General features: G+C 31.3%; 1 protein-coding gene across 1 annotated transcript; it reads left to right on the forward strand.

The window, feature by feature from the left end:
- The first annotated feature begins 429 nt into the window (after window positions 1–429).
- Window positions 430–13,773, forward strand: LOC118182100 (protein dpy-30 homolog). Its single transcript, XM_035351387.2, has 4 exons — window positions 430–574; window positions 855–928; window positions 5,210–5,355; window positions 13,411–13,773. The coding sequence occupies exons 1-4, from the start codon at window positions 565–567 to the stop codon at window positions 13,505–13,507; spliced, it is 327 nt and encodes a 108-aa protein (XP_035207278.1). The 5' UTR covers window positions 430–564; the 3' UTR covers window positions 13,508–13,773.
- The last annotated feature ends 591 nt before the right edge of the window (window positions 13,774–14,364 follow it).

The following is a 14,364-nucleotide window of genomic DNA, read 5'->3' on the forward strand; positions in this document are numbered from 1 at the left end:
CGAGGATCATGAGTTTTGTTTAGCATGCCGTTATTCATCATGCTCTCACTCTTTTCACAGAACTGAGCCGAAAGGTGCCATCGCATCTTTCAATCACGCAGTTATGCTCGAAGAGATTTAATTCAATTTACTTTCTCTCATATAAAAATGACACTGAATACCTATCTTTGGTAACTTTTCAAATTCAATAGCACTTCGAAAACTTGGTTGCAAACTTCTATTCAAAATTTTCAAGTTTAATTCACACATTAATAATAAAATTTATATTTTAGTTACAGTTCTGAGGGATAAAAAACGGGGAGTCTTGTACAGACACATGTTGCAAATTTTAATTAATTATAATCTAAAATGAAATTATGTTCTAGAAGATTTCTTTTATTTTTACATTATTTGAGAATTACAAAAGAGAGAGGGAAATTACTGAAGTGAAATGTTACTTTTGAAACTTTGCATTTTTTGTCCAATAGCGGCTGTCCTGACCGGCGAACCCAACCCAGCATTCAAACCGATTATTCTCACCTATTTTAGTGGCATCTGCTTACGTTACCGTTTGTGGTTAAAAAAATGGAAGAAGGTAAGCCTATCTAAATGTAATTTAGAAATAAGTGTGTTACGCTTATTTATGTATCTTGCGCTGTAGGGATTTAACATTTGTTCATTATCAGTTTTTAGAATTAAATTGAAATTGCAAGTTGTACGTTCGTGGAATATTTTTCCGCGTAGTGTGTTCGTTGTGTTGCGTAAAAGAGAGCCGTGTCAGTGTGCTAAAAATAAAATAATTTCATAATGTCTGTGATTAACAAATTAAGTGTCATTAATTTAGTTTTATTATTTATTGTTCTCGTACACTGCAGCCGAGCAAGAAAACGCTGGTGCCCAAACAGAAGCTGTGGCTAAAGAAGGTGCTCCTTCGGAAGAAAAGCAACAAGTAATTATTTCCTCTTATAAAATTGTCTTAATCATATTCTGAATAATATTTGTAAATCCATGTCGTAATTATCTATAAATTTGATACGTCTGCATAATACCATATCAGTTATTCAGCGCTGATTTTTTGACGGTCTTAAAAAAAGTCTTAGTTACATGTAGCTCAAATCAAGCAGCATTTTCAGCATCTTGTATTCAGTTTGTATGGCTGTCATGCCTGTTTATTAACCCTTTGCGACAGGCATATTTAAAATATATTTTAATGTTTAAAAAAATGCCTTAGAATAAGTCAAATGGACTTAAGTGCCTTTCAGGCTTGAAAAAAATTCTGCGCTTTTATTTTGTACAGAAGGTGGGATACCCACCGTGCACTTAGCACATGTCTTATAGCATATTAGTGTATAGCAGGGAAAAAAAAATCATGTGGAATGAATAAACAAAATAAAGTATGCATTCTAAAATATTAATAGTAAACACATTAAAATTAATTTTATACAATATATTTAATATTTTTAAAGTTTAGGAACAAAAGAAAATATTTTCTTGGATATTATTTTAAAATTAAAATATGGTTTTCGTACATATGATACTGAATAAAATATTAAAATTGCCAAAGTCATTTGTCATGAAACTTTGAAAAACATGTTTCATTCTTTTGTAAGCATAGAGGCGCTTCACATGTTTCACACATCTAAAATGTTCGTCGTTCTTCTTTCAATGTGCTGCAATATACACATTTCCTGCTCAATCTGTTTGGCTTGTGACTTACATTTTTTAGTCTCTTTTCTGGTTGTACGAACGGTTTTTTAGTTTTTATTTGAACTGGGGATTTCAGTTTTTTTTTCAGCTCTTTCTTGTCTGCAAGTGCCATTAGACCTTCTATAACTGAGAGACAAAAACCTTTCATTGTTTTTACATCATGATTGGGTTTGCAAACAAACTTAAATAGAATAAATGTGTTCACTATACTCGCATCTAAAAAGTAAAAAAAGATCCTGTGCTACCACTTCTTGCTTTTGCGGTCTCTTTCATATAGTCCTTTCAGTTGATCAAATAAGTCAACATATCCCATATTCTTATTATATGAAATAATGCTGTTTGGGCACAGTACTTTTTTTTTTTTTTTTTGTTTTTCCATCTCATTCTTTTCTATTAATTTCTTTCATTTCAGTTGCCTTTTCCAAGCAAGACAGGGTAGAAACGGATCTTATATCCTTCCATTTTATGCAATAAATTTGAATCATCGTCAACCGAAAAGTCTATATCTTCTCTCGACATAAATATGTCTTCGTTTATAAATTTTTGAGTAGATACTTCTGATTCATATTTACATTGCCACATGCATAGATGTTCTCTGTCTTTAAAAAGTGAAACAGATTATAACTACTGAAGTAGTTATTCATAAAAACTCTATGGTTCTTACCATAAAGAGGCTGGCACAAAGTTTTCACTACTCTCTTGCCTAGATTTTTTTCGACAGAGTCAGCGAGTTTGCCAGTATGAATTTCAAATTGGCATGCAAATCCAATGACATTGCATCACATCCATACTTTGTAACTGCGTTTGATGGGTTTTTTAGGCATATGCTGCTTTAGGCTGCTTCTCCCTTTGAAGCGAATCGTTGATTCATCAACTGCCCGAGTTTCATTGGGATTAAAAACTGCCATTAAACCTTTCTGATTTAAAAGAGGTCTTATTTTGTATAGCTTATCAAAATTAGCTTCCCCTCTCTTAGGTTGTAAACAATTAACATTTTCCCCCAATATTCAACTGAACCAACATTATGTTTGCTATATAATCATCATGTAATAGTCTTCTGTGATTCAAAGTGAGTACTTCTCCAGTAGTCCCGATAACTTGGAAACTTTTTTACGCCCATTAGCAAATGTACAGCGAGAAATCGCAAAAACTCGTTACTCTCAAGAGGGGAAAACGCACTGTTTTTCTGTGTTATGTACAAGTTTGATTGAAAAACAATAAACTTAAGTTTCTTGCAAAAACTCGTCCCTCTCAAGAGGGGAAAACGCACTGTTTTTCTGTGTTATGTACAAGTTTGAATGAAAAACAATAAACTTAAGTGTGAATATACTTAGGAATAAATTTACAGGTGTTGGATCATCCAAATTAAAAATCTCACCTGTCGGTCCCGAATCTTTGAATTCTGGTAGTGAAATATCAACTTCTTTTTTGTTCCAGCATAGAACAGAAGACTCTGAGGGTTTTGCAAACTCAGCCTCGTTGTCAGATATCCCTTTCTTCTACAGCAATAACTTCAACATCAGCTATTCTCTCTTTAATTTAAATTTCATCTGAAGCATTTGAGTCGCAATCGGATGGCAATTCAGCAAAATTGGAATTTAACTTACTAACTATGGATTCACTCTTATTAGATAATTCTACTAAAATTAATCTTAGGAGATAATATAATCAGTATTTCTTTAGTAAATAAAATATATAGAGATATATATATGATATTTACTTATGTTTTGACTTTTAAATCATTACAATAATTATATATAACATTTAATAGTACTGCAGGATTTTTTTTTCATGTAAAGAATAATAAAGCGAGATAGAAGCAGTCATTTTTTTATATTTACTTTTGCTAGAAGTGAGACATTGCTGCTAATATGCAAGCCTCTGTCTTCTGTTTTATCTCAAGGTTATCAGAACTGCAGTGTGATCGTATTTTGCGATTGTGTCGCATGTTAAAACATATTTGATATGACTGAGAGACTCAAGAAAGATTTGATATATGCTCTACAGCAGGGTTTCTTAAAACTTTCTTCAGTTGCGACCCCCTTTTATTACTGAGATTTTTTCGTGGCCCTATAATATTTACAAAAATTTTGTCGGACCCCATTAGTATTGCACAAATCTGACATGTGCGTGAATGAAATCGTCAATTTTTTTCACTTGTACTTTAATATACTTTTGCAGTTTTTTAGGTAATTAATTTCTAATTTTAAGACAGAACAATGTGAAAATTTTAAATAAGTAACAGACGAAATGACAGCGTTATGTGCAAAGCAAGGAAAATGAATGTTTATATTATAAAAAGGATGTGTGGAAATGTTTTCGTTTTTTCCTTTTTCTAAAACTGCATTGTCTTATCTTTATATTTTTCAGATACATTGTGTAAAAATATTTGGTAATTGTAAAATTATTATAAGAAGTTAAAGAAATATCAAAACTGCTAAAATTTTTGGTAACCCCCTCCCTGCTATGTGATATTTATGCATAATTAGAATGATCTGAGTAAAAATTCATTTTTTTACAATAGTCGGATCCAAATGTAAAATTTCATTTACAGTAGTGTATTAGTGTAAATGGTAGAAATTTCAAGTTTTTGTCTATTATCCGAGCAGTGATACTTAGGAAATAAATATACTTGGAGTCGTTCTAACGACTTGATATGAAAAGCATCTTTCAGAGAATAGTTGCAACTCTCTTCATCTGACGTAATATCATATTCTGAGGTGTCCGATCCTGAAGATGACGGAAAGTAGTCATCTCTTTCACTGTCGTACATATTCGTAAAAAAAAAGTAATAATAATAATAAAAGTAAGTTTTAAGAATAAAAAAAAAGTAATTTTAAGTGATAACTGCACAGTCATTCGTCATCACTGTCAGACATATTCGTAAAAAAGCACCTACTACAAACAGTAAATGAAAACGGAAGACACAGAATAAAAAAATATGTTTTACTCAAACAGAAAAACTCTTCTCTGAAATAGTGTCTTCCTTTGCATGCATTTTCAATTTCAAAGTCATTGTAGTGTTACATTCCAAATATTTGTGAATTTTACTGGCAGCAGCGCAAAGCAAATGATAGCATTTCGGAAGGATGTATATATACATATGCCTGCGGGAGTTAAGGGGTTATTTTATAAATGAAAATATTTAAATTAGTTATATAATGGTGCTATATTTTAATAACACTTAAATATAATATTAATATAGCATATGTAATATAGAGTAAGATAAACATCAAAATAAATTTCTTACCAAGTTTCAGTTGTTTTCCAGTAAAACTTACTATTTTTAATTATGAGTTAGTTTAAAATTTTAAAAGTGAAGAATGACATTTCAGGCAGTTAATAAAAGCCAAGAATAATTTATGAAAATAGCTGTTTATTTTTTAACAATATTTAGTATCCTATTCAAATTTGCTATTATTCTCAGCATAATGTGTTTTTTTTAGAGTTTATGTATTTACTATATGAAATATAATTTATTTTTTCTCACATTTTTACTTGGTAATGTATGTCATGCTTGTAGAAAACAAATTCTGCTGAAAAAGAATCTTCTGAAGCAATTCCGAAAAAGCCACGTGTAGATTACAATGCAATAGCTACGCGGCCTTACCTTGATGCAACTGTGGTACCAATTTTACTTCAGGCACTCTCTGCCCTTGCAAGAGAAAGGTATGCATAAAAAAAATTGATAGCACTCATCATATTTCAAATTAATATTTTTAATATATAAGATGCAAATTATGCTTTAAAAATCTTTAAGAGCATACTTGTTTTTAGCATTTATTCTTGAGTATAAATAATTATTGTAATACTTGTGTAAAATTACTTAAAAATGGCTAATTTGAAAAAAAAATCCAGGGTGACTTAAATTTTATCATTGGTTCAGTTGAGAGTAAATTTTTGTATTAAGTAAAGAAATATTTTTAATTTAAAAGAATTTTAAGTTTTATGTCTTAAAATTGTTAACAATTTAAATGTTAAAACTAGTTTTGAGTATTAATCTGTGGAATTTATTATCATAATTTTTTTTTTTGGTACTTGTATACTATCCCAACCATTTTGGCACAACTTAGTGATTTTTTTTAGGATGAAAGTGTTTTTTGCGAATTTTTTTTAGATTCCTGAGCTGTCGATATTTATAGTAAGTTTGGTAAACAGTATCAGTATATTAAAAGAAAACATACAGCAGCAGTTTTAAGTACAAATCTGAATTACTAAATAAGGATTATATCGTACATTTTAAAAATAAACTGCATTCTTCGAAACTTTCTGTAAATTTTTGTTCATTATTCTTCTCCCGAAGTACACAGCAATCTGTTTTCACTTAAAAGAAAAACATCTAAGAATTGCAGAAATTTGGCTTTGTGCAGTCTTTGGCAACAGCAGCTATTTAGAAAATGCATTTCCTCATTGTTAGAAAATTTTCAGTAAAATTCTGTATTACTGCCAAAATTTTACCGTAGTTTCTTCCATTGTGGGTGAATTCCTCAAGCTTATATTTCAAAACTGATTTTTTAAGGCAAAAAAAGCATGATTTCTGTATAAAAATCATTGGAACTTGGAATACAAAAATGGCAGTGTTGCTTGACTAAAATGATTATTATGAATGACCATTGGTTGTCGGAAGAATGGTTATGGGCAAGTTTGTGAGAGTTTGGTGTTTTTTGAAAGTTTGGCTGCTACTACTAAGATGGTTGCAATAGTACATAAGTACCAATGTTTTCAACATATTAATAATTAATCAAATGAAGATTTGATACTTTATTTAGTTAGGTGTGGTTAATACAATGTAGAATTTTTGAGATATTTATTGCATATTATATTCTTTTCACTATGCATTATACAGTCAAAAGTCGTTAATCCGGACCTCAAAGCTACAAACTTTCTGCGTATGCGTCAATGTATAATGTGTTCACGCATGCGCATAGGTGTTTACACATGCGCATAATACGTTTATGCATGCGTGTTTAATGTATAACAGACTGTATAAGCTAGGCTAAAATTATCTAATTATCTATTTCAGTTACTGTTGCAGATTGTGTTGTTCCTTAATCTCCTAATTGGATCCGGCTTATTATTTTTTGTTAGAGCAATTTTATAAAAAGTAAGCTTAACTTTCGATTATGTCAAAAAAAAGTTTCTGATTCTGGAGCTGCCAAAGGATCTACAAAGCGAAAGTATGTTTCGATGTCCATCTAACAAAAAGTGGAATTGCTGCAAAAAAATGGATAAAGGCATATCCTTTGTTTCTCTAACCATTCCCAAACCTGTTTATCAATTCCACACTCTGTGTGGGGGAGGGATCATCGCGGCCCGCACTGAACTGGAAGTTGATCTGTCAGCACTATCCTTATCTTCAGGGCAGATGTTTTTATTTTATTTGTCTTATAATTCCTTACTAAATGTAGTATTTCATCTTGATGTACTCCCTCTTTGATATGATTTAAATCAAATTCCTCGTCATTATAATTCACTTCCGATACTGAAGAAAGTGACAAAGAGGTTATTGAAAACGAATAAATTTCGATTGATAAATTAGTCTGTATTCTCGAAACAGCAATTATAGGACTTGAACAGCGGAAATTTGTAACTGAACAAGAAATTATGTCTGTTTATAGAATTAAAGAGAAAGTATTGTAAACGCAACATATTAATTTTATTTAAAATTTATTTTCCCGATTGGCAACAACAGTTTTTTTCAGAACGATAATTTGAACTGTAATGTTTTTTTGAGCAGTAATGTTTCTGAATAAAGCAAGTATTTAACAATTAATGTTTGATGGAATGTGTTTTTAATAAACGAACTAATTGCTAACATTTCAGAAGTGGGATAAACTAGAATTATTATCTAGATTTAACAATGTATTGCCTTAACGTACGCTAAGCCTAAACTGAATGCGGAAGCTCGCCAAAACTGAAAGTAGAAAGGTGCTTGAATTTATAAACTGTTATGTTATGTCTAAGTATTAAACGGAAAGAACTTAGTATAATTATTGTATTATTATTTGAAAATTTTAAGTCCAAGATGGCTTATTTGGCAAGAGGCAAAAAATGTGATTTAAAAGAACTTGCTTTGGAACTTGATGTAGATGTCCCTTCTGATATTAAAATTGTAGGCTTAAGAGATAGGATTTTTAATAGTAAGAATTATAACGAAGACTTTACTAAACAAATGCTAGATAGAATTATAAATGATCGTTTAGACAGGGAAAAGTTAGAAATTTTAGAAACAGAAAAAGATAAGCAAAGAGCGTTTGAAATGGAAATTATAGAAAAAGATAAGCAAAGAGCGTTTGAAATGGAAATTATAGAAAAAGATAAGCAAAGAGCGTTTGAAATGGAAATTATAGAAAAAGATAAGCAAAGAGCATTTGAAATGGAAATTATAGAAAAAGATAAGCAAAGAGCATTTGAAATGGAAGAAAAAGATAAGCAAAGAACATTTGAACTTGAAAAATTGAAAATAGAAGCGGAAATCAGAAGTATAAATGTAAATGATTCTGTTCCTTCTAATGTTAGTAGAAGTAATATTTGTGATATGAGTAAATTAATGCATAAGTATGATTTGAATGAAGGTGATATAAGTTTTTATCTAGTTTTATTTGACAGGCACGACGTATTGGGTTAGAAGAACAAAGCTGGGTTTCTCAGCTGTTGGGTCTATTGCCTTATGAAATAACTCAATTAATTGCCCATGAAGAGAAAGCTAATGACTATAAGCACGTTAAGCAACTGCTACTGAGAAAATTTAAGTTAAGCCCTGAACAGTTTCGGCAAAAGTTCGTTGATCATATTAAAACTTTGCGTAATACCTGGAAGGACTTCACGTTTGAATTAAAAAATTATTTTGAAGAGTGGCTTGCTGGATTAAATGTAACAGATTTTGACTCTTTGAAACAACTTATTATTACTGATCAATTAAAGAAAAGGATCCCCACTGCTATCCGAGACCATTTCATTGATGATTGGTCTAAATTCATTAATCCTGAAGAGTTGGCTGAAAAACTAGATGAATATGAAAATATTTGGGCAGGGATAAAAGTACTTCAAGTAGAAAATAAAACTTTTAGGCATAATTCTAAGCCCAAATCTGGTTCTAAATTTTATGAAGGATCCTATAATCAGTTTTCAAGACAAAGAAATGTTAACGATTCCATGCAGACAGATGGTAATTTCAAAGTGGGTTTTAAAAACAGTTTTGATAATAAATACAATCTGAGAGATAAGTTTTATAAAACAGACGAAAGGAAAAGGGAATATAATTCTGGCATCCGCAAGGAAAAGGGTGAGCCGAAATGCTTCAATTGTAATGATTATGGACATATAGCGACGGATTGTCCTCAACCTAAAAAAGAAATTATTTGCAGGAAATGTAATGAAAAGGGTCATACTTTTAAAAAGTGTACGTCTAAGAATCCAGACTTGACAAATGTTAAAAATAATTTATCCGTGGACCAGAATTCAGGTGTTTCACCAGCTGTATATTTAAAGTATGCTCGCATCAATAATGGGGAAGAAATTACTGCAATCATAGATACGGGTTCTAGTTCGTGTTTATTGAAACAGTCTGCGGCTAAGAGACTGAATCTTATTGTAAAACCTGATGTGAAGGAATTGTTTGGCTTTGGGAACCAGAATAAACCAGCCGCTAGAACATTGGAAAAAGTAACTGTTAACTTAGAGATTGATAATGTGGAAGGAAAGGACATTACAGTTCTAATTGTAGGAGATGAAACGCAACCATGCGACTTATTAGTTGGTCGAACATGGATTGATTTACCACATATTGCATACGCCAAGATAGGTAATACCTTGCACATACGCTATGCTAATGACTGCCCATTTTCACAGTTGCAAAATGATAGCAACACTCCGCGAATTAAACTGAAGGCTTCCCAAGAAACTCAAATCGAAAGTAATACGGTTAATTTCGTGAAAGTTAACTGATGAAATAAATAATGGTTATGTTTTAATAAGTGGATCGGAAGATGAGTTAGGCTCATTATTGGAAGTAATACAGGGAGAAACTGTGATACCAGTCATTAACTACAGCGATCGAAAACTAATTTTGAAAGAGAATCAATGTATCGGTAGAGCGGAAGTAGCAGAATTAGTTGAACCAAGTTCAGATCAGAAAACTGAAAATTCAAGTCAAAAGGAAATACTGATAATAAATGAAATTAGAAGTTTAGGAGACCGATTACTTTAGGAGAAATTAAAGTGAATAACAATATTACGCCAGAGAAAAAACAGGAAGTTTTACATTTGATAAATGAATATCGAGATTGTTTTGCATTAAATATGGAGGAATTAGGGTGTACAAACTTAACAAAAATGGATATTAAAGAAATTGAAGGGAGTAAGCCTATTTGCATGAAGTCGTATAAAACCAATGCCGAAGAGCGTGCTTCTATAAAGAAGATAATAAATGAATGGAAGAAATATGGAATTGTTACTGAAACAAGATCTCCGTATGCTAGTCCAGTTTTACTCATAAAGAAAAAAACAGGTGAATTACGATTAGTGATAGATTATAGAAAGTTGAATTCGCAAACTGTTAAAGATAAATTTCCACTCCCTAGGATAGATGATCTTCTTAAATGTCTTAGTGAGTGTAAAGTTTTCACTACATTGGACTTAGCTCATGGATATTTGCAGATTCCTTTAACTGAAGAAGCGAAAGTGAAAACAGCTTTCATCACTCCAGATGATACTGGTCAATTTGAACATATGATCTTTGGGTTAGCTAATGCACCTGCAGAATTTCAAAGACTTATGAATCAAGTTTTAGGTCCATTGCTTAATAAAGAAGTATTGTGCTGTTTGGACGACATAATAATTCCGGCTAAATCTTGGGAAGAAATGATGGAAAAACTTAGGAAAGTGTTTGATAGATTGAGAGAAGCAATGCTGACATTGAAACTGACAAAATGCGAATTTGGAAAAGATGAAGTTGAATATTTGGGATTTCTAATAAAATCAAATGGTATGCAACCTGGACCAAGAAAAGTACGAGCCATATTAAACTTTCCTAAACCAACCAATGAACATGAAGTTAAACAATTTTTAGGTCTTACAAGTTTCTTTAGAAGGTTTGTACCGAAATACGCAGAGAAAGCTGAGCCGCTAACGAGACTGACGAGGAAGGATGAAACATTTCGTTGGAACGAAGATCAGCAAGAAGCATTCAGTACTTTAAAGGATCATTTAACTAATGAACCAATACTAGCATTATATAATCCCGAAGCAGAAACTGAAGTGCACACAGACGCAAGCAACAAAGGACTGGCAAGAATGCTGTTGCAAAAAGGTGAAGATAGAAAGTGGCATTTAGTTTATTGTGTAAGTAAAGGAACAACAGAAACAGAAAAGAATTATCATTCAAGCAAATTAGAATTAATGGCTATAGTTTGGACTTCGACAATTTTTAATTGGAATCCGATTTACGGTAATTACAGACTGCCAAGCTTTAGTTTATTTAAACGCGAAGAAAACTTCAAATCCTCAGATAGCAAAGTGGAGTAATTTGATCCAAGAATACAATCTTGAAATAAAGCACAGGCAAAGGCAAAAGAATGAGTCACATAGATGCAGAGCCGATCGCCAGTTGATCAGCCAGAAGAAACTTTAGACTCTATAATTGAAAACAACTTGGAAGTTTGTTTAACGCTAACGATAGATGAACAAATTCTTATGATTCAGCATTCAGATCCAGAATTACGCAAATTAATAGACATTTTAAAGAAAAAGATAAATGATAGAACGAATGCAGAGAAATATGTAACTGAAAATTACGTCTTGAAGAATAATCGATTGTTTCGTAAAGTGAAAGATCAGGAAAAGGAGAAATTGTTATATGTCATACCTAAATCGATGAGAAAAGGTAAAATTTCACGATCTTTTGAGACATTTTTCAGCAGACAGAACTGTTGCCAAAATCAAGGAATCATACTGGTTTAAAGGAATGAAACGATATGTTATGCGTCACATTTCGATGTGTTTCGAATGCCTAGTAAATAAAATGCCTAGTGGTAAGAAACAAGGAGTACTGCATCCAGTTAGACCTGGTAGAAGACCGTTTGCAATTATACATATAGATCATTTAGGACCATTCGTAAAAACTTCAAGAGTAAATACAGAATTATTTGTAATAATTGATAATTTTACGAGATTTACATGCTTATATCCTATGAAAAATACTGCAACCAAGTATGTGTTAGTTGCATTGAAGAGTTTTGTAGATGATTTTGGGTTACCAGAAAAAATTATCAGCGATAGAGGAACATGTTTCACAGCGAAGAAATTTTGAGAGTACTGTCAAAATAATGGAATCAGTCATATACTCAATTCAACTCAACATCCAAGTGGTAATGGAATGGTGGAAAGAGCAAATCGAACAATTTTGGCTACGATTAAAACGAGTATGGAAAATCCGAATCAGAGAGACTGGGACAAAAAGATTAAGGAATGCGAAAGAAATCTAAACAATATGCTAAATAAGACTACAAATAAAACTCCTTTCGAAATGCTTCACGGTTATTCACCAAAATTTAACGATGGATTGATGAGGATGATTACAGATGAAGACGCAGATGAATGGGAGAATCCAGTAATCTTACAGAATGAAGCTAGAAAGAGAATTGAAGATATGCAGATGAAAATGAAAGCAAATTATGACAAGAATAAAAGCAATTCTTTAACATTCGAACGAGGAGAAATAGTAGTTATGAGAAGAGTACCTAAATCAACTGGAGAATCAACCAAAACACAACAAAAGTATCGAGCACCTTTGGTAGTTACAGAAGTTTTACCAAGTGATACCTATAGAGTGACTCAATTAGAAGAGAAGGTGAAAGAACATTTCTTTAGTACGACAGCTCATGTGAGCCAATTAAAGTCATGGCAGTGTCAAGCTGAATCAGAAGAAGATGATGGTGATGACATTAGTGTTACTGGGGATAACGATAACAACACGCCGCATATTACTAAAACTAGGACACGGAAAAAGAATAGAAAACAACGGTGAATCTATATGACAGCTAAAGACTTTCGAACTAATAAACATTAATATTACAGATTTAATTTTTTTAAATATAAGTTCTTAATGTTCCGAGGTCGTAACTAAGTCAGGATGCCCGAATGTAAATGCAACGTATTAATTTTATTTAAAATGTATTTTCCCGATTGGCAACAACAGTTTTTTTCAGAACGATAACAATTTGAACTGTAATGTTTTTTTGTTTTTTGAGCAGTAATGTTGACGGTAATGTTTCTGAATAAAGCGAGTATTTAACAATTAATGTTTGATGGAATGTGTTTTTAATAAAGGAACTAATTAAATGCTAACAGTATTGTCACATAAAACCAAGCAACTTAAACAACTTACATTGAAAGAAATGTTTAATAAAGTAAACAAATAAATATCAAGCTTTTTTTTTTTTTTGTAAATTTTGATACCCTTTAGATTATAATTGTTCTTTATTTCATAAATTATGGTTTCATATTTTTAATTTCATAATTTACCAAATTTAAACGGATGATCTGTAATCGAGAAAAATCGATTATCCGGAATCGCCGAAGTCCCGACGAGTCTGGATTAAAGACTTTTGACTGTGTATTACATTGAAAGATTATTTGCTACTGTCTTTGTAAAAATATATATCTGATGGCTATTTAAAAGTTTGTTTTGTTTAGAATAATGAAATGCTTCATTTTATGTTTTAGGCCTCCTGATCCAATACAATATTTAGCAGATTTTCTTATCAGAAATAAAGCGCAGTATTCTCAGTCCATTGATTTACCAGATGGATCTTCCAGTTAATCTAGAGCCATTTTTCCTCAGCGAAATGTCCAGTTTTATATATTTCACATATTGCAATTCATTTGTAGTTTGCATAAGAAATATTTCTCATTCTTCATATTTAAAATACCATCTTTGTAAAAATGCATGTCTTCAACCACGTAATTACTTGTAACATGTTTTAGGAGTTACTAAATTATCAGTAAAATTCTCAGTGAAAGCTGGAAGTTTATTCTTTGTTTTGGACTTTGCATTCTGTATAATAAAGTAGATATGTTTGAAATGTTTGTAGTTTTAAAATCACTTCTGTTTTTAAACTTGAGTGTATTAAGTGGCTGAATTTCAGAGATGATGATTTGTACATTAGAAACCATGATACGAATTCTTCACTTTTCAAGTTGAAGAGTAACTACATATTAAAAATTAATAGTGAAACTAATCATATTTACACAATTTTTTATAAAAATGTTTTTTCCACGAAATTTTATTTCTTACTAACAACTATTCTGTGTTTGCTTCATATTGTTCAACAGCATTTTGTTTTCCAATTTCATGAAACTGCTACAGCCTTTTTCATCAGGTTTGGTTCAGGAACTTTTCTTAGAATTTGCAGTATTTTTCTAGATTCGATTGATGATGGTATGTTGTCATTTTCACTGTCAGTTTCAGCATTCTTTCATGGTTATTTTTTGTATATATTGTCCCAATACTGTTGTTAATTGACACAGTATATTATAAAAATGAACTTTTCTTTACTGATGCCTGTAACATTAGTTATAGTTTGTAATTTCTCAGAAGCTTCTGCATAAAAGCCAAATTTTCAAAAAGTTTTAACTGATTTTAAAAGATTAATCCCTTTCATATGTGTGGACTTTAGC

The sequence above is a fragment of the Stegodyphus dumicola genome, chromosome 6 (genome assembly GCF_044657685.1).
Source record: "Stegodyphus dumicola isolate Sdum_Otavi_A_Nest chromosome 6, ASM4465768v1".
Lineage (NCBI taxonomy): Eukaryota > Metazoa > Arthropoda > Arachnida > Araneae > Eresidae > Stegodyphus > Stegodyphus dumicola.

Coding starts and splice junctions, on each gene's coding strand:
- LOC118182100 (XM_035351387.2), top strand. Junction 929..5,209: donor CTTCGGAAGAAAAGCAACAA/GTAATTATTTCC, acceptor TCATGCTTGTAG/AAAACAAATTCTGCTGAAAA. Junction 5,356..13,410: donor TCTGCCCTTGCAAGAGAAAG/GTATGCATAAAA, acceptor TTTATGTTTTAG/GCCTCCTGATCCAATACAAT.